The following is a 25,327-nucleotide window of genomic DNA, read 5'->3' as shown; positions in this document are numbered from 1 at the left end:
GACACAACCCCACCTCGTTACTGTTTGTTTGGCTGTCAACAGTCTTGGCCTCCGTCATGTGTGACACAACCCCACCTCGTTACTGTTTGTTTGGCTGTCAACAGTCTTGGCCTCTGTCATGTGTGACACAACCCCACCTCGTTACTGTTTGTTTGACTGTCAACAGTCTTGGCCTCCGTCATGTTTGTGACACATGTGTGACCCCACCTCGTTACTGTTTGTTTGGCTGTCAACAGTCTTGGCCTCCGTCATGTGTGACACAACCCCACCTCGTTACTGTTTGTTTGACTGTCAACAGTCTTGGCCTCCGTCATGTGTGACACAACCCCACCTCGTTACTGTTTGTTTGACTGTCAACAGTCTTGGCCTCAGTCATGTGTGACACAACCCCACCTCGTTACTGTTTGTTTGGCTGTCAACAGTCTTGGCCTCCGTCATGTGTGACACAACCCCACCTCGTTACTGTTTGTTTGGCTGTCAACAGTCTTGGCCTCCGTCATGTGTGACACAACCCCACCTCGTTACTGTTTGTTTGGCTGTCAACAGTCTTGGCCTCCGTCATGTGTGACACAACCCCACCTCGTTACTGTTTGTTTGTTTGGCTGTCAACAGTCTTGGCCTCCGTCATGTGTGACACAACCCCACCTCGTTACTGTTTGTTTGGCTGTCAACAGTCTTGGCCTCCGTCATGTGTGACACAACCCCACCTCGTTACTGTTTGTTTGGCTGTCAACAGTCTTGGCCTCCGTCATGTGTGACACAACCCCACTGTTTGTTTGGCTGTTACTGTTTGTTTGGCTGTCAACAGTCTTGGCCTCCGTCATGTGTCATGTGTGACACAACCCCACCTCGTTACTGTTTGTTTGGCTGTCAACAGTCTTGGCGTCTGTCATGTGTGACACAACCCCACCTCGTTACTGTTTGTTTGGCTGTCAACAGTCTTGGCCTCCGTCATGTGTGACACAACCCCACCTCGTTACTGTTTGTTTGGCTGTCAACAGTCTTGGCATCCGTCATGTGTGTCAATGTCTGTTGCCAGTTGGGGACTTATAACCCTCAACCCTCCAACTGCAGGTGTGAAGAGAGTGGGTTTTGTGGGGAAAAGTGTTCAGGACAGGCTCTAAGGCCTGTGTGTCTATTCTCTTTTTTCTTCCTGACACAGCAATTCACTGTTGAGATCGTAAAATAACCTGTGTGGTAAACTTAAATACTTTTTTTGTGGATTGTCCATCTATAGATGCTCTAAAGACTAACTATCCACTGACCCTAGCCTTAACCTTTACCCGTATTCTAAACCTGATGAGAACTTGTTCTCAACTAGCCTACCTGGTTAAATAAAGGTGAAAAAAACCTAACCCTCACAGTAGCCTTAGCATGCTGCTTATCAACAGATGGTCATACTATCCACAAACTATCTGTGTAGAGCATGTTGTGTCAAAGCTTTCTACAAGTATGTGCATTCTTCAGTATGATCACTGGAACTACTATAGAAATATTTATTTAGTAACATCTGAATGGACAATTTACATACTAGGTCTTAGTTTCATGGTACATTTTGTGTTTACAGTATGCTAGTATTTCACATGTAATCAACCAAAGAGCATTAGAAATGACAATATTACAGGGAAAAAGAAAGAACCCATGCACTGTACCCAAAGAACAAATACCAATTCATTGTAACAATGTGTGATAAACAAGACATAAACAAGACTATACAGTTACCTCCCAAATGAAACTGGAACACTTTGTTGCGTTTTAAACAAATAGTACTAATGAATGGCCACTGGACATGCAGTTGACTAAATATGGTCCCCCATGCAAGAATGTCATGGAGGCACAGACTCTGCAGTGGGAGCACATAGGGCTGGTTTCTCAGACATGGTTTAAGCCTGGTCCTGGATCAAAAGCACTGTTAAATGGAGATTCTCTATGTAGCATGTTTCTTAGTACAGGACTAAGCTAAATCTGTGTCGGGGAAACTGAGTGTAACATCTCCTACTCTTCTGATGCTGAGGCTCTCTGTTGATCCTCTTTTTCACCACCCTGTGTTCTCCACATAATAATCATAATAATAATATCATGGTGAGGGAGGAGTCTTCAGAGAGTTGGTGGAACCGCCCTGACTTCCACCTGCAGTCCCCTGGCCCACCCACTAGAGAACACAAAGATAGGAGACAGAAACAGTCAGAGAGATGAACATAACAACCAGGCTACAGTATATGAGGTCTAGGAATACAATGGGCAGCTGAATTGCACAAAGAGGAAAGATTCAGAAGTGAAATCTAATTTCGGCAAATGGAAACTAGGAGGCTGAAGTCACATAATGCACTCTGAAGATTTCATTCGTTTTACACAAACATTGTCCTCTGTGTGTACGGCCCGGCCCCCCTTTGCGTTCTGTTGCGCCTCTGTCCACAAATCAATTGTCACGCACTGTGCCTCCGCAATGCCATGCTCCGTTTCATAACAACACTAATTCAATGTTTCATAACAACACTAATGCTCCGTTTCATAACAACACTAATTCAATGTTTCTACTTTTACAAGACCTCCAATTCAAATCGCAGTTCCTTTAACAACTAGCATGCATTTTCCAGCTAGCATTTAATAGCTTAAAAAGGATGGATGGATGGATGGATGGATGGATGGATGGATGGAGAGAGAGAGCGAGAGAGAGGTCAGGTTTGAGCACAGTTTAAATGGCTGTTTTAGAGAGAATATTAATAAAGAGGGTGTGGCCTGGGATGTGAATTATTGATGACAACTGTCTGTGGTCTTGAGGGTCAGCGAGTCTTGCACAAAGATTTCAAAACACCAAGGCATGAACAGCCGCCGGGGGAAATAATGAAAAGTCAAGTGTGTGTGCGTGTGTGCGTACGTGCGTGCGTGTGGTTGATGGGTTAAGTAAGCTTCCGTTTGGTTCTGTTTGGTTCTAGTGAATACACCCCAGGGCTGACTGTGCAGCTACAATGTTAGTCAATGACAGGCACTTCAGTTATTTCACTGTGTTGCCTGCATGACTGTAAATATGTACATAGTCCAGGAACTGTTTCTGGTCAATTAATGAGGGTGGAGGAGTAGTGTTTCTAAATAGCTTAGTGAATGAAGCCTCTTCCTCTCCCGCTACATGGATGGATTGTTGTGTTTATGGCACATCAAGTCAAGTAGACATTTGTGTTACGTAATCCCGCTTGTCTTTTATTGTCCCTATACACGCTGGAGAAGGAGAGCTCTGTGGCTTGTTGTCTACTTCCCTTTAAGATGTGTGCTTTTATTGTCCCTATACACGCTGGAGAAGGAGAGCTCTGTGGCTTGTTGTCTACTTCCCTTTAAGATGTGTGCTTTTATTGTCCCTACACACGCTGGAGAAGGAGAGCTCTATGGCTTGTTGTCTACTTCCCTTTAAGATGTGTGCTTTTATTGTCCCTATACACGCTGGAGAAGGAGAGCTCTATGGCTTGTTGTCTACTTCCCTTTAAGATGTGTGCTTTTATTGTCTCTATACACACTGGAGAAGGAGAGCTCTGTGGCTTGTTGTCTACTTCCCTTTAAGATGTGTGCTTTTATTGTCCCTATACACGCTGGAGAAGGAGAGCTCTATGGCTTGTTGTCTACTTCCCTTTAAGATGTGTGCTTTTATTGTCCCTATACACACTGGCGAAGGAGAGCTCTGTGGCTTGTTGTCTACTTCCCTTTAAGATGTGTGCTTTTATTGTCCCTATACACGCTGGAGAAGGAGAGCTCTATGGCTTGTTGTCTACTTCCCTTTAAGATGTGTGCTTTTATTGTCCCTATACACACTGGAGAAGGAGAGCTCTGTGGCTTGTTGTCTACTTCCCTTTAAGATGTGTGCTTTTATTGTCCCTATACACACTGGAGAAGGAGAGCTCTATGGCTTGTTGTCTACTTCCCTTTAAGATGTGTGCTTTTATTGTCCCTATACACGCTGGAGAAGGAGAGCTCTGTGGCTTGTTGTCTACTTCCCTTTAAGATGTGTGCTTTTATTGTCCCTATACACGCTGGAGAAGGAGAGCTCTGTGGCTTGTTGTCTACTTCCCTTTGAGATGTGTGGTGATAATGTCAAGGATAAAAGAGTCTTTCTTCCATCAGTATACACGTTGACTCCCATAGAAAGACGGACGGGCGGACATACATTATTAATGGATTGACACACACACACACACACACAAACTGTACCTCTACTAGGGGGTGCCAGTGGGCGATGGGCTTGCGGGGGTACGACAGCATCTCGTTCCAGTGGCCTCGACCCAGGCTCTCTGCCTCGTTGCCCACCCTACACACTCCAATGATCTCGTTGTGACCTACACTGTGGGATGGGGGTCACATCAAACATACAGTCTCATCAAAACCTTCTGTTTCCATACATGCACTGCCATTCATGTTTTTGTGTAAAATCATGTGGATTTGTGCTTGTCTACACATTTTCACTTAATGATAATAAAAATAATATCGTAAGTATGTCTTACAGAATAAAAAGCCCTGTAGGTTTGGTGTCCTGTCCAACAGCGTGTTCTTTGGTGTAATAATTATAGTGATGTTTGGCAGATTATATCAACTCCTCAAATATTTGCTCTGAACAGCATCGGGAGGCAAGGAGTCTGTACTCTGTGTTCTCCAGGCTTGTTCGTCAACCTTTTCGTTTTTTAAATTAATGTTGTTTTCACTCTCTCTCTATTGAGCTGGGTTAACAGAATGCCAGCTGCTTTCCAAACCCATGAACAACTAAAACGTGTTACACTTAGGGAGGCTCAGCTATGTGTTTGGATATGTCTAATATACTGTTTTCTCAGTGTCTGTTCAGTGTATCGTAGTCACCACAAACTTGTCGGCTATTTGCAGAAAATCAAACAGAAACTGCTGCCATAACGATAGGGGGGTTCAGTTCATAGAAGCTTTACAAAATGTTTTCATGTATTTACCGATCGTAGTCCATCACTGCTATTAGGAGACTGATCTGATCAATGTTCTCAGGAGGGACATCAAATACTATGGCTTCGTTGTAGACTGGATTCAGAGTGTTTCGCTTGGTGGACGTTTTCCTCTTCTTCAATCTCCGTCCCTCACACATCAAAGACACCTTCACATAGGGATCTAGAGAGAGTTGGGACACAGGGAGGGAAAGGGTAAACCCAGGGAGTAACAGATGGGGTATGTCCGCATTAGGCCTCTGGTCAAAAGTACTGTACTATACAGGGAATATATTGCCATTTCGGATGCAGACATGGCCTCCTCAACAGTCACGCTACGTTGATATGTTTTGTCATGCCTTCTGCTCATTGGCCAATGTTATTAAAAGACCGGGAGACAGAAATTACAATTCCATTTGATATATTACCCTGTCATATTAGACTAGAGCCCCAGTCCCCACACGGTTGACCCTACCTGAGGCTCCAGTGATGTCCATGGCTTTGAGGTTCCTAGCCTTGATCATTGTGATGGTCAGCCTTCCAGCCGTTGGTAGGTAACACAGGGAGAACATGAGATCGCCCAAGTCCACATTGTCCTACAAAGCAATGAAAACATCAGTGAAAAATGTTTAGTAACTGAATGTCTCACGATGTCACCATACATTAGAGCTCTGGCATCCCTGTTAGAGATTCTGCTGGTTCACAGTGAACCGTGTTTGAGTTAACAGGAAGAGCAGCACTCCAATTATCACCTTTGAAAATAGATTTTCTGTGAGAGAGTGATGCGTTCGTCAGACACCAGCATCGCTCACAAGGTTAGTTACCGGCAGGGAATATGGAGGCCACGAGTCTCACCTCCAGTTTAGGCATGCACCTCACAATGGTAGGTAACCCTGACAACCCTGTTAATCCTGTAGGTTTTAGAAGCTGGGAGCCCACTCTAAATAAGCAGCATCTTCAGGCTTGGCTAGCACTAGCCTGACATCTGAATTAAGCTTTGTGTGAGTGCGTGTTTGTGTGCGTGTCACGAGGTTGGTGATACCTTAGTTGGGGAGGACGGGCTCGTGGTAATGGCTGGAGCTGAATAGGTGGAAAGGTATCAAATACATCAAACATGTGGTTTCCATGTGGTTGATGCCATTCCATTCCAGCCATTATTATGAGCCGTCCTCCCCTCAGCAGCCCCCACTGGTGCGAGTGTGCTCCTTAACCCTTAGCTCTACAGGCGTGTTATAACAGATCATTCCCCCTGTGTGAAGGTTCCTGTCAGCAGGCCCCTGGGCTCAGTGGGAGGGAAGCCCCATTATTCTGCATCAGCAGGAAAGGTCAGTCCAGCTCTCCACAGAGAAGCGCTCATTATCAGGACTGACCTGGTCACCTCCTGCCTGGTCAGTGGTCAGTCCCAGTATCACACACACACAGCCTCCCTGAGAAGCTAGCTAGCTCACACTGCTGGAGCTCTGTTGCCAGGGATATCCGGCTTCTCTGCCTGGCTGTCATGGCTCTGACAAGCCCATCGTCAATATTGGCAACTTGGTTTAGTTCCTCATATAGCACACTGTGTTCTCTATGGAATGGGTTTTACTAAGGGAATATGTTCACTGATGAAGTAACAGAAGTTTGAATATACTGAAAGGCAAACACAGCTCCATTTATGCTCATTGCTCACTCAATGATGATGGACCTGAATTGGAAAATTAATGTCTGTAGGAATAGTGTCCCAAAATGTGACTTCAAAAGTTAAGCTAAAAGTTTAAGAATAACATGCTGTCTGATGTGCTACATTATTCTAATGTGCTGTATATGAAAAATGCATGTTGCTATAAATGGGTCTCAACTCTGGTAGTTAATTACTTTTTGATGTTCCATTTCAAAGCCTCTAAAACACCTTGCATCACATCCACCAGAGATCAATGGACATGGTTGCTAAGGACACTAATAATGTATGCTGTTTATTGTCTTGTTCTTTGTGCATAGTAATTCATGTCCTGTCCTGTAAAGAATGTGAATGATTTTGGAGGTTGTTGTTGACTTTTCATTTTTTAGACCATGACATTGATAGGGAGTTTGAAAAAGGTCAGGTGCCATGGTGGAAAATGTAAAATTGGCACATCCATTCAAGCATCAATAAGTGTTCTTTCTGGATGCTTGTAATGGCAGATCTAATGCAATCTACTGTATCCAAAACAACATTAGGGTGCGCTAATACTGCTCTCTGGCCCGTGTCCAATATCACTATCAATTGAATCAAACAAAGGAGTTGATTTATCAAGGCTGTCAACATAGGGCAAGGAACCACAGTGACCTCTAACCTACATAATCATCAGTCCACACTTTGCAATACCGACATGGTCACTCAGAACGCACAGCATGAGGTTTCCATCGTAAAGTGGTACAAATCACACACAGACATGCTCGGCCTCTGCGCGCACACACACACACACACACGCAGAGGAGAGATTAGGGGTGGAACTATATAACCCATCCCTCTCAGACTAAATAATCAAATGAACCACTTCCATCTGCAGACTATAGCATAACAGTCCTCTCTATTCGTTGAAGCACTTCAATCAAGTCAGTGGTGGAATTATGGTAACTTGTGCTCTTTCCATGAAATTACACTGGAGCTCTAAAGGCCCCCAATATGGCTGAGTGAGAATGCTGGCAGTCTATCTTCTGTAATTATCCATCACCCTGGGATCTCGCTCTCTCTCTTTTTAAAGGGCCTCTTAATAGACAGGGTGTGTTGCTACCATGTTAGTAGAGAGAAACCGAGGGAGACAAAGGGAGATGGAGAGGGGAAATGGCTTTGCGATAGCCGGCGTGTGTAAGACCATGTCATCTTATTACAACATCAGACAGTAAGTCAGCAGTTGTGACCCACTGTGGAACGACATGATTCCCCACTTTAGCTGTGCTACCCTGGGCTGCTATCTGCTAAATGTACACTGACAGAATCAGAGTAAGCTAACACATTAGAACCACCTAAGGTAGTACTCATGTTTGACTAGTTAACAATAACAGAGTTTGGGATGATTCTGTTGTCATCTTGTGAATAAAATATTCTTAAAGGCCCAATGCAGGCGTTTTACTTTGCTGTAATTGTGGGCAAAAATTATATTGAGCAAAAATGACTTATAAAACTGGAGTAAACTGAAAACTCTCTTTGTTATTGGTCTATTAACCAATTTACCACATGGTGACGCCACTATGGAAAGCCGAAACTTCCGCCCATGCAAACCTGCTAATTAGAAGGTCCTGTGTAGATTGTACTTTCAACCAGCAACTATCAGGAAATAACACTGATCCAATTTTTGGTAACACTTTATTAGGGAAGTCCATCTGTAGATGCTCTACATCAGTAACATTTCAACTAACTATCTACTAACCCTTATCCTAACCCTAAACTTAACCATTATCCTAACCCTACACTTACCCTTATTCTAATCCTAACCGTAACCTTAACAAGCAGTTTCTTATCAACGCTACATATTCGTTGCCAAACCCACTGGCTCCAGGTCATCTATAAGTCTTTGCTAGGTAAAGCTCCACCTTATCTCAACTCACTGGTCACCATAGCAACACCCACCCGTAGCGCACGCTCCAGCAGGTATATTTCACTGGTCATCCCCAAAGCCAACATCTCCTTTGGCCGCCTTTCCTTCCAGTTCTCTGCTGCCAATGACTGGAACGAATTGCAAAAATCACTGACGCTGGAGACTTATCTCCCTCTCTAACTTTAGGCATCAGCTGTTAGAGCAGCTTACCGATCACTGCAGCTGTACACAGCCCATCTGTAAATAGCCCATGCAACCAACTACTTACCTCATCCCCATATTTGTTTTTGTTTTTCTGCTCTTTTGCACACCAGTATTTCTACTTGCACATCCTCATCTGCACATCTATCACTCCAGTGTTAATTGCAAAATTGGAATTGCTTCACCACTATTGGCCTATTTATTGCCTTACCTCCTTACTTCAGTTGCACACACTGTATACACATTTTTCTATTGTGTTGACTGTACGTTAGGATATGCATATTCTTGGTACCATTTGAAAGGAAACACGTTGAAGTTTGTGGAAATGAGAATTGAATGTAGGAGAATATAACACAATAGATCTGGTAGAAGAAAATACAAAAGAAAAAAACAACTTTTTTCTACCACCATATTTGAAATGCAACAGAACAGGTCCTACATCTATCCACAAGATGACAGCAGTGTATGTGCAACGTTTCAGATGGATAACTTGAAGTATAAGCAAACTACATGACATTTGGTGTGAAGTCACCCAGGTATAATTGGGCAAATCGTGAAGGAGGCATTCACTTCATATTACATTTTTCTGCTAGGATATCGTCAAATCTGTATACTTGGACTTTAATTTAGCTTTTCCAGTATTACTAGCCATATTATAAGTTCAACATTTGCAAAACAACCAGTTTTCATAACTTCATAACTCTCCATATTCTTATAATTTTTGTTCAAAATGAAAAGGCTTGATGTCGCACAAGGTTAGCAGCTACATTTTGCGACAGATACTGGGTTACCAGATACTCCCGTAAAGCCCAGCCCATTGGCTATCTAGCTAGCTTTGTTTGACCCCGATTTGGTGCTTATTTGTCAAAGTTACAGTCGATCAAGTGAAGACCGCCCTCATCATCTGCGTGGCATGAAGGAGTCGCTCTCTGAACAAATATTGTGTCCTATAGGATATACTACAACCCTAATGATATAGTAAAGTCTGGTTAGATTCTAGGATCTCTGAGGAATACATACAAACGTGATTTGACTGATTGAAACAATGTTTAGGGTTAGATTTTCCCAGATTCCTTTCTTTGCAAATTGAATGAGTGGAAATACAAAATCGATCGTGCATGCTATATGGACCTTTTTAGGATATGAAAAAGGATTTTATCTAACAAAACGACACTTCATGTTATCTCTGGGACCCTTTGGATTATAAATCAGAGCAAGATTTCCAGATATAAGTACACATTTCACCTTCAGAGGTGAATTTATCAAACCTATCGTGGTGAAAAGGGGTTTTGTTGTTAGGAGCTCTCCTCAAACAATCACATGGTATGATTTCGCTGTAATAGCTGCTGTAAATTGGACAGTGCAGTTATATTAACAAGAATTTAAGCTTTCAGCCGATATAAGACACTTATGTACCGACACTTGTTGTTTCTCTAAAATCTGCGATGGTGACGCAAGGCACTGCACAACGGGATGCCTATCCCTAAGAATTAAATAAAGGTGAAATAAAAAATAAAGATAGTATGACCATCTGTGGAGCATCTACATAGACTATCCAAATAAAGTGTGACCGAATGCTTTTATAGTGTTAGTTTCATCAGCTGTTGTACAATATTATATAAAACACAGAAAACTTCATTTTGACTGCACTGGGCCTTTAATACTCAATGAACCTTGTGGGAATGTGAACATGTAACGTTCGTCGTTGGGAGAAAGAGAGGAGGACCAATGCGCAGCGTTGTAAGTGTTCATAGCTTTTAATGAAGTACTAGAACACTGAACAAAACAATAAATAACAAACGAACAGTCCCGGAAGGTGGAAGACAAAAACACTAAACAGGAAATAAGCACCCACAACTTAAAAGTGAAACCAGGCTACCTAAGTATGGTTCTCAATCAGGGACAACGATTGACAGCTGCCTCTAATTGAGAACCATACCAGGCCAAACACAGAAATCCCAAATCATAGAAAAAAGAACATAGACAACCCACCCAACTCACGCCCTGACCATACTAAAACAAAGACATAACAAAATAACTAAGGTCAGAACGTGACAGAACAACATTTGGATGTGTTGCTTTTCAGTGGTGACAGGTCTTCTCTCAGCAGTTGGTCTAGTAAATCATCCTGATTGACCTTTTCCTCTTCCCTCTGTCATTCTCTCAACCTGATAAATGGATTGCCCTTTACGTACTTTACTCCTCAATTTATTTATATTACTTACTTAATTCTCTTCATTCCTGGAGGAACATAGGGCCTGAATATATTTATAGATTACCTTAAAATAGTTGAAAAACAAAAATGCAGAGCTGCATCACTCTCATAGGCCTAGATAATGCCTTAAAGCTGGAATCAATAATAGTGAAACTGCCAAGTCCGTTTGCGAAGTTACTGCGACGGATATAAAGAGACGACCAGTTTACAGAGGAGTATAGAGTGCACGGATGAGTCCTATAAGGACCATTGGTGGCAAATCTGATGGCTGAATGGTAAAGAACATGTAGCCACTCGAGCACCCTTACCTGCCAATCTATAAATTATGCCTCCATAATCTAGCATGGGAAGGATCGTCATCTGAATCAGGGTTAGTTCATCAGTTGGGGTGAACGAGGAGCGATTACGATAGAGGAAACCAAGTCTAGATTTAACTTTAGCCTGCAGCTTTGATATGTGCTGAGAGAAGGACAGTGTACCGTCTAGCCATACTCCCAAGTACTTGTATGAGGTGACTACCCCAAGCTCTAAACCCTCCGAGGTAGTCTTCGTGCCAAACCATATGACCTTTGTTTTGGAGGTGTTCAGAACAAGATTAAGGGCAGAGAAAGCTGGTTGGACACTTAAGAAAGCTTTTTTGTAGTGCATTAAACATCAAATCCAGGGAGGAGCCAGTTGAGTATAAGACTGTATCATCTGCATATAAATGGATGAGAGAGCTTCCTACTGCCTGAGCTATGTTGTTGATGTAAAAACTTCTTAGGACTAGGGGTCCTGCTAGTGGGACAACTTCCAGTTAAACTGGAGTGCGCGCAATTCAAATTAATAATTATAAATAATATGGATTTTAAAAATGTATGTACATATAAGTGTCTTATATCGGCTGAAAGCTTACATTCTTGTTAATCTAACTGCACTGTCCGATTTACAGTAGCTATTACAGCGAAAACATGCCATGCGATTGTTTGAGGACGGCAACCCACGTTAAAATATTTTTCCACCGGCACAGTTTTCATACATTAAAAAATAACGATGAAATATTCACTTACTTTTGAAAATCTTCCTCTGATTTGTCATCCAAAGGGTCCCAGTTATAACATCTAGTGTTGATTTGTTTGATAAAATTCTTCTTTATATCCCAAAAAGTCTGTTTAGTTGGCGCCATCGATTTGAGTAATCCACTCGTTCAACATGCAGAGAAAGGAATCCGAAAATCTACCACTAAACTTTGTTTCAACAAGTCAAAATAGGTTTCTAGTTACTCCTCAGATACCCTAAAATGTAATCAAACTATAATATTTCTTACGGAAAGAAGTATGTTCAATAGGAAACCGATTTTAGCAGGTGTGTAATGTCTTAATAGCGCGCGTAAACACACATTTCCAAGACTGTATCCTTCTGCTAAAACTGATATTTCTTATTTGTTACAAGCCTTGAACATAGACTGCTGACACCCTGTGGAAGCCATAGGAATTGCATCCAGGGAGCTAATTTTCAATATTACCTTTCTTTTGAATGGTCTCTCAAAATAAAAAATTCTGGTTGTTTTTTCTTTTGTTTTTCTCCTACCATATCTATTGTATTATTTTCTCCTACATTATTTTAACATTTCTACACACTTAAGTGTTTTCTTTCCAATGGTACCAATTATGTGCATATCCTGCCTTCAGGGCCTGAGCTACAGACAGTTTACTTTGGGCACGTCATTCAGAGAGTAGGTGGAGAAAAAAGGAGCCTAGTCTTATTAAGAAGAGTGTGGGGCCTAGGATCGAGCCTTGGGGTACACCCTTGGTAACAGGCAGTGGCAGAGACAGCAGATGTTCTGACTTAATACACAGCACTCTTGAGAGAGGTAGTTAGCAAACCAGGCCAAAGACCCCTCAGAGACACCAATACTCCTTAGCCGGCACACACACGGCCACACAAAGTTCAAGTAACAGACACATCTCAGCATGTTCAGAGGAGACTGCGTGAATCAGGCCTTCATGGTCGAATTTCTGCAAAGAAACCACTACTAAAAGTAAACCATCTGCAATGGATCATGCCACACAGTCATTCTATTAATCAAAAATCTTATGTAATTACAATATGTTCCATGTCCTCTGATCCATTCTTCCAATCTTTGTTATAACAGCCCAACAATTAATGTGAACCTGAAGAGGCTATTGGTCTTCTACTGAGTTCTAGAATAGATTAGTTAAGCTGTGTCTAATTAATAGTGTTACCAAAGTGGTAAACAGCAACAGGTCCCTCCATCCGTACAGATCCAGATCCTTCATCTTCCTGACAGGATAAACCGCCATTGATCCTGTTCTATTGTCTAACGGTTCAATTCAACACTCATAAAGGTGGCTGTCTGACCTAGAGGCTTATAGAGACCAAGTAAAAGGTTTGGAGCTGGTGCACTTGTATGGGTATTTGTATCTCTCTGACCTGGAAGGTGTGGGATATGGTAAAAAAAAAACATTTCAAACAATTAGCATTACTTGTAATTTATGTTATCAAAGAAGTAGGTGGTGTGTAACATTTTCAAACACTATTCTTGACCTCCTTACTCTTCATGCGATCCTACAGTTTTTATTTATGGAGATGTAGCACTTTAAGGCCAAATGTGATGCCAGGTTACAGCTTTTATGTTACATATGGGATGTTTGAAACCCAACTTCACCCTGAGGTATGATTTATGCATGGACTAGTGCTTGGACTTCTGATGTCCCATGCTCTGTTCCCAGGGGGGCTGGCCCAGTTGGCTGAGTGGCTGTGTGTGTGTGCGCGTGTGTATTTGTGTACATTATGTTTGTCTACATTATGTGTGTGTGGCCGTTTGTGTGTGGGTACTTGCTCACACTTTAAGGCAAACCTATGGCTCCCAAGTGAGCTCACCCGCATGACACAGGGTGTAGATGTTTTTTTATCTAGGAAGTCGCCAAGCTTGACATTCTCTGAGAGTCAACATGTGAAAGTCTGACCTGAGGAAAGCTGTGAAAATATCTACCCTAAGTCCGACCTTATTTAAAGTGACTGGCTGTGAATGGATTGATACCTTTTAGCACTTCTAATCCAACTGCACAGAAATATGAACAGTTGAAGTCAGATGTTTACATACACTTTAGCCAAATACATTTAAACTCAGTTTTTTACAATTCCTGACATTTAATCCCAGTAAAAAGTCCCTATTCTAGGTCAGTTAGGATCACCACTTTATTTTAAGAATGTGAAATGCCATAGTAATAGTAGAGAGAATGATTTATTTCAGCTTTTATTTCTTTCATCACATTCCCAGATGGGTCAGAAGTTTACATACACCCAGTTAGTATTTGGTAGCATTGCCTTTAAATTGTTTTACTTGGGTCAAACGTTCCACAAGATTCGCACAATAAGTTGGGTGAATATTGGCCCGTTCCTCCTGACAGAGCTGGTGTAACTGAGTCAGGTATGTAGGCCTCCTTGCTCACACACACTTTTTCAGTTCTGCCCACAAATGTTCTATAGGACTGAGGTCAAAGCTTTGTGATGGCCACTCCAATACCTTGACTTTGTTGTCCTTAAGCCATTTTGCCACAACTTTGGAAGTTTGCTTGGGGTCATTGTCCATTTGGAAGACCCATTTTGCGACCAAGCTTTAACTTCCTAACTGATGTCTTGAGATGTTGCTTCAATATATCCACATAATTTTTCTCCCTCATGTTACCATCTATTTTTTGAAGTGCACCAGTCCCTCCTGCAGCAAAGCACCCCCACGATCCTGCCATCCCCGTTCTTCACGGTTGGGATGGTGTTCTTCGGCTTGTAAGCATCCCCTTTTCCTCCAAACATATCGATGGTCATTATGGCCAAACAGTTATATTTTTTTCAGACCAGAGGACATTTCTCCAAAAAGTACAATCTTTGTCGCCATGTGCAGTTGCAAACCGTAGTTTGCCTTTTTTATGCTGGTTTTGGAGCAGTGGCTTCTTCCTTGCTGTGTGGCCTTTCAGGTTATATCGATATAGGACTTGTTTTACTGTGGATATAGATACTTTTGTAACTGTTTCCTCCAGCATCTTCACAAGGTCCTTTGCTGTTGTTCTGGGATTGATTTGCACTTTTCGCACCAAAGTACGTTCATCTCTAGGAGACAGAACGTGTCTCCTTCCTGAGCGGTATGACGGCTGTGTGGTTCCATGGGGTTTATACTTGCGTACTATTGTTTGTACAGGTGAACGTGGTACCTTCAGGTGTTTGGAAATTGTTCCCAAAGATGAACCAGACTTGTGGAGGTCTACAATTGTTTTTCTGAGGTCTTGGCTGATTTCTTTTGATTTTCCCATGATGTCAAGCAAAGAGGCACTGAGTTTGAAGGTAGGCCTTGAAATACATCCACAGGTACACCTCCAATTGACTCCAATGATGATCAGAAGCTTATAAAGCCATGACACTGGAATTGTGATACAGTGAATTATAAGTGAAATAATCTGTCTGTAAATTGTTGGAAAAATTACTTGTGTCATGCACAAAGTAGATGTCCTAACCGACTTTCCAAAACTACAGTTAGTTAACAAGAAATTTGTGGAGGGGTTGAAAAACGAGCTTTCATACTCCAACCTAACTGTATGTAAACTTCCCACTTCAACTGTACTTGTACAGGTTGTTCATCTACATGGGTACTAATTATAGATCTATATTAAAATGCATCTTGCCCTGTGTAGAGCCAATGGCAGAAAGTACCTAGACTTAATTGTCCTTAAGGAATTGCCTAATCATACTATTGATTAAATTAAATCCCTACACTGGTGGTAAATCATGGGATCCTGACTTCTATTGGAAGTGAATATTAACACATGTAAAAAAAAAAGAGCATGGCCCTACAGGCAGACAGTAGATAGATATACAGTACAGTACTGGAGTCACTGACATGTCTCAATTGTCTGTTTCAATAGAAGTCTACAGTCTCATTGGAGTCTCACTGAAGAAAGAAGGACTATGGTATCATTGAAGGATTGTAAGTAGTCTCAGTGATATACATATCTATACAGTATCAGTCAAAAGTTTGGACACACCCAGTCATGCAAAGGTTTTTCTTTATTTTTACGATCTTCTACATTGTAGAATAATAGTGAAGACATTAAAACTATGAAATAACACATATGGAATCATGTATTACCCAAAAAAGTGTTAAACAAATGAAAATATATTTGAGATGTGAGATTCTTCAAATAGACACCCTTTTCCTTGATGACATCTTTGCACACTCTTGGTATTCTCTCAACCAGCTTCATGCGGTAGTCACCTGGAATGCATTTCAAATAACAGGTGTGTCTTGTTAAAAGTCCATTTTTGGAATTTCTTTCCTTCCTAATGTGTTTGAGCCAATCAGTTGTGTTGTAACAAGGTAGGGGTGGTGTACAGAAGATAGCCCTATTTGATAAAAGACCAAGTCCAAATTATGGTAAGAACAGCACAAATAAGCAAAAATAAATGACAGTCCATCATTAATTTAAGACATGAAGGTCAGTCAATCCAGAACAAGTGCAGTCGCAAAAACCATCAAGCGCTGTTATGAAACAAGCTCTCATGAGGACTGCCACAGGAAAAAGAAATACTTTTACAAATTAACTTTAAAAATGAACTTTTAACAAGGCACACCTGTTAATTGAAATGCATTCCAGGTGACTACCTCATGGAACTGGTTGAGAGAATGCCAAGAGTGTGCAAAGTTATCATCAAGGCAAAGGGTGGCTACTTTGAAGAATCTCAAATAAAAAATATATTTTGATTTGTTGAACACTTTTTTTGCTTACTACATGATTCCATATGTGTTATTTCATAGTTTTGATGTCTACACCATTATTCTACAATGTAGAAAATAGTAAAAAATAAAGAAAACCCCTTGAATGAGTACTTTTGACTGGTGCTGTATATATTTCACTGAGACTACAGTCCTTCCTTGAGACTGCAGACTATTTACAATCCTTCAATGACACCATAGTCCTTATTTCTTCAGTGAGACTCCAATGAGACTGTAGAAGCCTCCAGAGCCTTTCTAACATGTCCAGTGAGATTCAATGGAACAGGCGAAACCTTCAGTATGCCACAACTCCCTATAGTAATGCATGTAGTCCATGTGAATAATCTAGACAATCTCCAGCTCTGTATCCTCTCATGTAAAAGCAGCCTCTTTTACTGCCAACTGAAATGTAGGTCACTACCCCATGTGTTTCCTGGTGTGATCATGTATTATTCACCCATCTAAGTATATTTTTATGTTAGCCTTCTTTTAACACCATGGGGGTGGTTCTTGGGGAACAGTGACTCCCCACTAAACTGTCTTAGATAATGTCTCCTTATTCACTAATTCATTAAGTCACAATTGTGCATTTATTGTTGCTTGTCTATGTATGAAGTGTATTGAGAGACATAAAGAGGTTAGCTTACCGAGGTGACGAACTGGATGTCCCTACAGAGTTTAGTCTCTCTGGGGAAGTCTGCTAGGTCCAGGAAGTTATCCACCACCACCTGGCCAATGATGTCGTGGCGGGTGAAGCGGTCAAAGTCGTAGACACTGAAGTGCAGTTTGCGTGTGGGCAGCTCAGTGTAGGCCACAGGGAACAGGAAGACCTCATCGAATACGGGGTTGAGGGTCTTGCGGTGAACCTTGGTCTGGTGCTTGGTCTTGCGGTCGGGGAGCAGGTAGATTTTGATATAAGGGTCAGAGGTTCCTGTGAAGTCCTTGGCCGGTAAATCCTGGGCCTTGTGGATCTTGATGATGAGCTGCTCCAGGTCACAGTCGAACTTGAGGATGAAGTGTATCCGGCCGCAGCTGTCGGCCCTCCTGCCGTCGTCCGTGTCCACGGAGTGCTGCTTATAGAGCTCAGGTTTGATCCGGCCCAGAGTGGCCAGGGACTCCTGTCTCTGGAACTGGCCCATGTTGAAGTCTGGGTTGGACAGGTTCATCTGGCGGCGGAATGAGTTGTGCCTACAGAGGGTAGAGAAACCAGTTATCATTAGCTATCTATAGACCTAATGCAACAGGGTTAGTTGAATTGCCTTGTTATCGTTTCTGTTTTGTGGGGCTGACCGGACAGAGGAGGTGGGTTCAGTGATCTGGCGCTGCACGCGGGCAATGTGGCGGATGTGGTTCTCCTTGGGCTTGGACTGGACCTCCAGGGGGATGTCTGGGGACGTGTGGCTGATCTTCATGGCTGACTCTGGTGCTAAAAGGCCTGAGGGCTCCTTGACACAGTCCTCACTGTATTCATTCTCCACCCCATCCATCTCCATCAGGACTGGCTGCTGGTCCCCCTGGCCATCCTTCAAGCCCTCGGGAAGGCCACGGTCGCACCATGGCACCCAGCACAGCTTCCATGAAAAGAAGAGTGAGACCCCGAAAAGAGCCAGGCCACAGGTGGTCACCAACAGTGACAGCAGGCTCACCGAAACATCTGGACAGACAGAACCATTGTGAGAGATGGAATTAGGGCAAGTCAGGGGTTAGTACAAAGATATTTTTTGTATTAATATCAACATATTATTTATGTTATTGACTTTTCTTTATATCTCTCAATGTTTTCCTCATCTTGATATTGCACAAAAATGTGTACTTTATCATAAACATCACTGTAAGGAAAGACGTAAGGACAATTTTATGGACATTGTCCTCTGGATTTTAAGACGAGGCCTGCAATTGTATCCATTAGCAAGGGATGAAAAACTCAGATGGGTTTTAGCAGGTTATAGAGTTCTGCTCAGTCAACATTAACTCATCAGTAAGTCCTCCCATCTCAAATGGCCACTCACAGACAGTAAAAGGGAACAGGCTTTTGTCTGAGATGGAACACACCAGGCTATCAGTATAAGTTCCAGTTCTCAGAAAGAGCATCTCACTACCTGATGAATGAGCTCACCCTGTCTCTGTGTGGTCCCCTGTGGCTCAGTTGGTAGGTGCATGGCACTTGCAACGGCAGGATTTGTGGGTTCGATTTCAATGGGAACCAGTACGAGAAAATGTATGAACTCACTACTGTAAGTTGCTCTGGATAAGAGCGTCTACTAAAATGTTAATGTAGTGTCTCCCCTCCCCAGTCATTGTGAATCAGGCTATACAGACACCTAGGGCTTTTGGTCCACAGTCAATAAGCCCCTGTCAGTGTCCTGCAACTGCCATAGCTTCCAATCAGATCTATTGTGTACACTGTCTCTCGGCCATACTTCCCTTTGATTATCTAGAGCAGTGGAGGGAAATGTAGCCTCATTTGGTGTTGAGTTATTCCTCCCACCACTCCATCCTGGTTGGGCTTTGCAGCTCTGCAGTACACATTCACAGTGTGCAGCCAGGGATCCATGGGCTCATTGGGCTGGCCCACATACTGCACTGGAGACCAACTGGGGCTTCTGCACTAAGCCATAGATAGATGGCATGCCCAGACATTGTGGGACCAGTTTTTGAGGATTCACTCATCTGGTTGTCTGCTATTTTGACGATATTTGGTATGTTTAAATTTGGCTGTTCTAAAAAGAGAAGAAATCAAGGACACTATATGAGGAGTTTGGAAGCAGAATTGCTCTTTCCCTTGCTAATTGAATGTATGAAAGTTGTTGTCCCACCAAACTCCCAGCCCTCCTGGGACAAATCTGCTCTTCCTATCCTAAAACTGACAAGGTGCAATCAATATAATGTGCTCTAAATACCACTGCCTCTAATTAAATCTGCAGCTCAATTCATTACAAACACGACACAGGGTTAAAGTTAAAAACTTTCTCAAAGGAACACTGACTGACATGTTTAATTAGCACTAGCTTAATTATTTTAATTATTAATATTGTATTAATCAACCACCCAGCAACCACCCAACACTAGCACACACACACACACACACACACACACACACACACACACACACACACACACACACACACACACACACACACACACACACACACACACACACACACACACACACACACACACACAAAATGTGTAGACATGCTGATTTCACATGTGCAAATCATTTTTTATAATTGTATATCCAGTATGTATAGGACTATGTGTATTCAATGTGCTGTGTAGGGGATATAATGTACTAATTAGGCAGCCCTGCTATGGTTGCGTTTGCTCATACTGTGGATTAGAGAACACGTTATGGTGGAACAACATGTGGTGCCCTTGATAGGGTCTATCCATATAAATGAATTGAACCTCTCTGATATTTCACACTGTAAGCACAATAGATCCTGTGTTCCATTTCAGACAGGCAGAAGCTCAGATAGGCTATGAGAGCAACGTGTGAAAACAGCTTTTAAAAGAAGCCAAGGTTAAAATGACAAAAAACACTCCTACAATTCAAGATCCACAGTCTGTCAAAGAATGTGTGAAAGATTATTTATTTACAGTATGTCTGCTAAACTATCAAATGGTTGTCTGACAGTTTATGGAATCACACATTTTCTCACATATTTCAATACAATATTTTATAAACAGGTGTATGAACCGAAATTATTTACCAATTGTCTTGTTCTGAACAGAACCATAATTTTTTTTGTTCAGTTCCACTGTTCTGACCAGAAAAATACAGTTCTGAACAGATTCGAACCCCCAAAAAGTAACAGTTTATATTGTTATTTCTGTTAATTTTTAAACCTCTGAAATCATAGCTCGACATGAAATTACTTCACAAATGGATAGAGCAGGTTTCTATGGAGCAGGGCAGGCTATCTACATGCAGTGGACAGACAAGTGTAGTGTAGGATGAGAGATGCAACAGAAATTAGTGGGTGAGGAGAGCACTGTGCATGATGCACTGGGCATCTTGTTGTTATGACATGCGTTATCTGGATTAGGTCCACAGAATTGTACCTACAGAGGAGCGCTTCTATGAAGGAACTTTGGATGTCTTTGAGTTGGCTTAACTAACATTTTGACCAGAGCTAGCCCTTTATCATGACTCTCAGTTCCATTACATTACACATAATACCACCTAGAGCTGACGAGAGCTAGACCAGAGCTAGCTAGCTAACTAACAAGCTTGTGTGTGCAGAGTAGCACCAGGGGCGTAGGCATGGGATTGAGCAAAAACAAAAAGAATATACATTACTATTACAAAAATACCCCCCACAGACTATGCTTCTGAGGGAGGGGGGGGGGGCATGGGGAGGGTCAGGTAACCTACACACACACTGGCAAAGATTTTCAGCTGTCAGGCATGAAGACACTGGAATACGTTTCTGAGTGACAAAGTCAGGGCTTTGCATAGGTGCTTTGTTATGTTTTTTTTAAAGAAAAAAATCCCTGGAATGTAAAATAACATTATTACCAGTTCCCATGCTTTTTCTATTCCGGAACAGTATAGATCACTTTTGTTCTCGGTTCCGGTTCTGTTCCTATTTTTATTTTTTATTTTATGGTCTTCGGTTCTGTTCCTTGAACCGGTTCCAACCCCTGCTTATAAATTATGTGTGTAAAAACAATCAAATGTAAAGGCACCAACAGTCTTGAGAAATACTGTATTGGGAACTATTTTATGACATTCATGACATTTTTTTACTATTTATTTGCCAAACTTTAGGCCACTGTCCCCTCGGCCTCTGAACATCACAGGGAAAACATACTTACATCCTTGTGATCATCATGGATAGATCTTTATTGCACAGAAGATCATCTGTCTCTAGCATAAAGGTCAAAGGTTGATGTCAAGGTCAAATTGACTTCAAATTGACTTCAGATGAAGTGTTGCTCATCACAGATTATATGTGATCAGCACCATTCCTGTGCAGAAAGCAGCTTGTTTCTAGACCAAGGTTATTTCCGGTAGAACAATGTCAAGGTAAAATTGCGGGGGTCAAATTGCAGGGGTCAAATTGCGGGTCAAATTTACCCAGAATATCATGTATGTCACTAATTTTGTATCAATTAATTATTTAATTAATTAATTGTTTTACCAGTTTGAGAACCATATTTCGGAAAGTAGATGAAGGGTCATAGTGGAAAAAGTTACTTAAAATAGTATTTCTGTTCTGGGTCAATTTGACCTGAAACATAAAGGAAGGGTTAAACAACGTAAATGTAAACAAACATTGCATAGCCTCAAAACATAGTTAAAACTGTATTTTTTTATATCATGGAGGCTCAGTCCTTGCATCCATAGCTCTGTCTATGAATTTGAAAGTGGCAACATTTCTCCAGCCCTAGTCTTGCATTGCAATACCTCCAGGGAAGCTACTCCAGCCCCATCCCTCAGCCTTCTACCAAAACATTGGTGTCCAAGTGTATCTCCTGCTGTTAGGGAATACATGTTTACTGATTGATCAATTATTACTGATACTTTGACACTTCACATGGATGCTGCATCAAAACCATTCACTTATTGCATTCAGTGGGTGCTAAAGTAACAATCAAGCTGACAAACCTCTGATTTAAACCTGAGATATTGATGAAGAAATGTTGGATAATCACTAACATTACATGGGCTATAGCGAGAAAGATTAGATTGAGAACCACTGTGACGTGAAGTTTAATGCAGGAAGTATGCGGAAGACAGAGACCAACTCAGTGGTCTTGTGAGCCCTGTAATGAGAAGGTTGGGAGTTTGATGCGGAGCCGAGACATACAAAAGACTGTAAAAATGGGACCAAGTGCCTCTCTGCTTGGCACTCAGCATTAAGGAAATAGATTGAGGGTAAGGCCCTGTGATGGAGCAGCTTCCTGTCCAGGGGCTGTGTTTGTACATCAAGCTGCCTCACACTACAGAAACAGGAGACAGGCATGAACATAAACATGTTCCTAAGAAGCTTTTTGAAGTGCCTCATTCTGTTGAGAGTACACTCTTGGAAAAAGGGGTTCCAAAAGGGTTCTGCGGCTGTCCCCATAGGAGAACGCTTTTTGGTTCCAGGTAAAACCCTTTTTGGATACAGGTAGAACTCTTTTGGGTTCCATGTACAACCCTCTGTGGAAAGAGTTCTACCTGGAGCCAAAAGGGGTTCTTCAATGTTTACTCCTATGGGGACAGCCGAATAACTATTTTTGGTTCTAGATAGCACCTTTTTTTTAGGAGTGTAGGGATTTCATCACTGAATGATCACATTAGTTCTATATAATGTTTTATAATATTCATCGTCCTCACAGATCCGTACACATCCACAACACTCAGTAGGTTTTGATCTACTAAAGTTTAGATTTTCATGAAGTTGAGATACTTTGGGGATAAATGGCCCTCTGAGGGTCCTAGCTGCCCCCTTGTGGTCTCATTATAGAAGACTCCTACACCATACAGGCCTGTAGGCAGTGTGTCATATTGGCTCTCCCATTAGACCCATTGTGTTGTTTATATTAGTCTGCTACTCATCCATAGAGAGGGGAAGTCCAGGTTGTGGCCATTCATTAAACAGTTGTCTAGTTCCTCTAGGGAAGCACACTGACTGTCATGGTTCAATAAACCTACAGCAGCAGCACCACCAACATTATGTCAATAAGTCACAATTGCAAAGGTGAGAGGTCATTTTGATATGGGGGATTGAGAGACTAGAGAGAGAGGGACCTTTAGAACCGATTGATTGTTTTTCCCCTAGAAGGGCTGCAGTAACAGATTGTTGGATCCACAGAAAGCTACTGGTTACTGACAATGCTATCCCACTGCCACAGAGAGAGGCTCTGTTAAGCACAAGAAGATTGTGTGAGAATCACAGAAAGAGAAGTTTCCTTAACCTCATCTCTGTCCTTGATGGATTTGGATGTAAATTACCAGAGGATGTGATATGGACTTTTCTCATCAGTCCATTGCCCGTAGGCATTTCATACCAGCAGTTTATGCAGCTTTATGGCCACTTATTTTCCGACTAAAAATCATATTTGTAACTGTCCAGACTAGATTAGACTCTTTCCACAAGTGGGCCTGCCCAAAACCAAAGCATCAAGTTTCATAGTGGTCCTCTATTATTCAGATATGGATGGCAACATGGGAGGGTCAAAACTAGTTCCCACCCTTTCCTGGGCGGTTTTAATAGTTTTACATCTATAAAAACGTTGCTTATGTGGAGCAACCTGCAGTAAATAGGTCACAGAGTAACCGGGAAAAGATCTATTAGCAGAACTTCTGTAGGATCATGCATGTTTAATGGAATTTGTAACATGTTTAATAAACGCATCAGTCAAGCCCAGTAGCTAACCTATGGTGTAACAAGAGACCTCACATACCACGCTGGTCTGTGACTTGATAGTGTGTGGTGGTTCGACTGAGGTACCAACAACATTTCCATTTGATCAATCATCACTATTTGTCACTTAAAGGTAATTTAGTTGTCAAGTCAATATACAGCTGAAATAAATAATAAATAAACAGTCAAATGAACCTTTAGAATATAACACACTTAGAATAATGTCGAGTGCTGCTGTCACTGGATGGTTGTGTGATCCAGGGAGCAAGAACTTCAAAGCATTATGTTATCTGGGCAGTGGTAAATGGGTGGGGCTCCTATCCCCTCCACTCTGTCAAAACACACACAAATAAAACGTTCCTTTTGTGCTGCTGTAGACGCCTTGATGAACACAGGCAACCTCTTGAAGGACATTATCATTATTTTTTATTTTTTTTATTTAACCAGAGAAGTCACTAGCCTAAGTGTATGACATTTGCCTAAGTAGTTTACATTGTTTAAAAGGAAATGCACTATAGACTGCTATCCAGTTCTGGATAATATTGATATAGACTACTATGCAACACGTTTCTAAACCTCACTTTTCACTGGAAAAAAGTGTCTTGCAAAATGTTTTAAAACCGCCGAATTTGCTATTATAACGCTCTTTTCAAAAGTGTGGATGATAAAAAATTCTGAGATTGAGTAATTGAGAAGTTTTAAATCTCTCCATCCTGTACAAAATCTATCTCATTGTTATAGCTAAATCAAAATGTTGTATTTCACATTATTGCACAACATACCTGAGTCTGAGTATCTCGGTCTGGCAAGATCTCGAAAATAGTATATGAAATCCACACAATTGTCGTTTTGCACTTCGCCCCTAGAACATAGATCCGACAGCAGTTCTAGAGCCTTTCGACAAATCTCGTCCTCTCTGTCTCCAGGCATTTCCCACCAGCATCCTTCTGAATGGAGGGGCTCTTCCGCAGCTCCACACCACTCCTAACGCCTATCTAGACCCCGATCCCCGGTGCCGGGAGCAGAGAGTCATCCCAAAGAGCACTTTTTGCATACACCGGCATCACGCAAGCGGAGAGTGGAGAAAAGCTTTATCCAACTAAGTTTTACTCTGAAATATTACTTTAGTTTGAATATAAAGTGTGGAAATACTGTGCCACTGTTTGAATCCATCCACTGGCATTCGCTATCCTTCGTTGTGCGCTGTTCACTAGACTGTGGTGCTGAATTACAGAGCTGCGCTCGTCAAGGTCTTGAATGAATGGCTTTGACGGCGCTCAATTATTTCTCAATGCACAATG

At 41.9% G+C, this 25,327-nt stretch overlaps 1 protein-coding gene and 1 long non-coding RNA gene across 2 annotated transcripts in view; one reads left to right on the top strand and one right to left on the bottom strand.

Moving 5' to 3' along the window:
* The window catches only part of LOC115115361 (uncharacterized), a 109,351-nt gene that overhangs the window by 67,636 nt on the left and 16,388 nt on the right, over positions 1-25,327 (top strand). The gene's annotated exons all lie outside the window — the stretch shown is intronic.
* Positions 1,481-25,327, bottom strand: LOC115134024 (synaptotagmin-9-like). Its single transcript, XM_029667555.2, has 7 exons — positions 24,809-25,327; positions 17,959-18,322; positions 17,316-17,856; positions 5,404-5,524; positions 4,941-5,112; positions 4,198-4,327; positions 1,481-2,152 (listed from the first exon to the last, which is right to left on the bottom strand). The coding sequence occupies exons 1-7, from the start codon at positions 24,954-24,956 to the stop codon at positions 2,078-2,080; spliced, it is 1,551 nt and encodes a 516-aa protein (XP_029523415.1). The 5' UTR covers positions 24,957-25,327; the 3' UTR covers positions 1,481-2,077.

Source organism: Oncorhynchus nerka, linkage group LG9a, assembly GCF_034236695.1.
Source record: "Oncorhynchus nerka isolate Pitt River linkage group LG9a, Oner_Uvic_2.0, whole genome shotgun sequence".
NCBI lineage: Eukaryota > Metazoa > Chordata > Actinopteri > Salmoniformes > Salmonidae > Oncorhynchus > Oncorhynchus nerka.
Note: the sequence above shows the minus strand (reverse complement) of the source record. Positions and strands in the feature narration are given on the sequence as shown.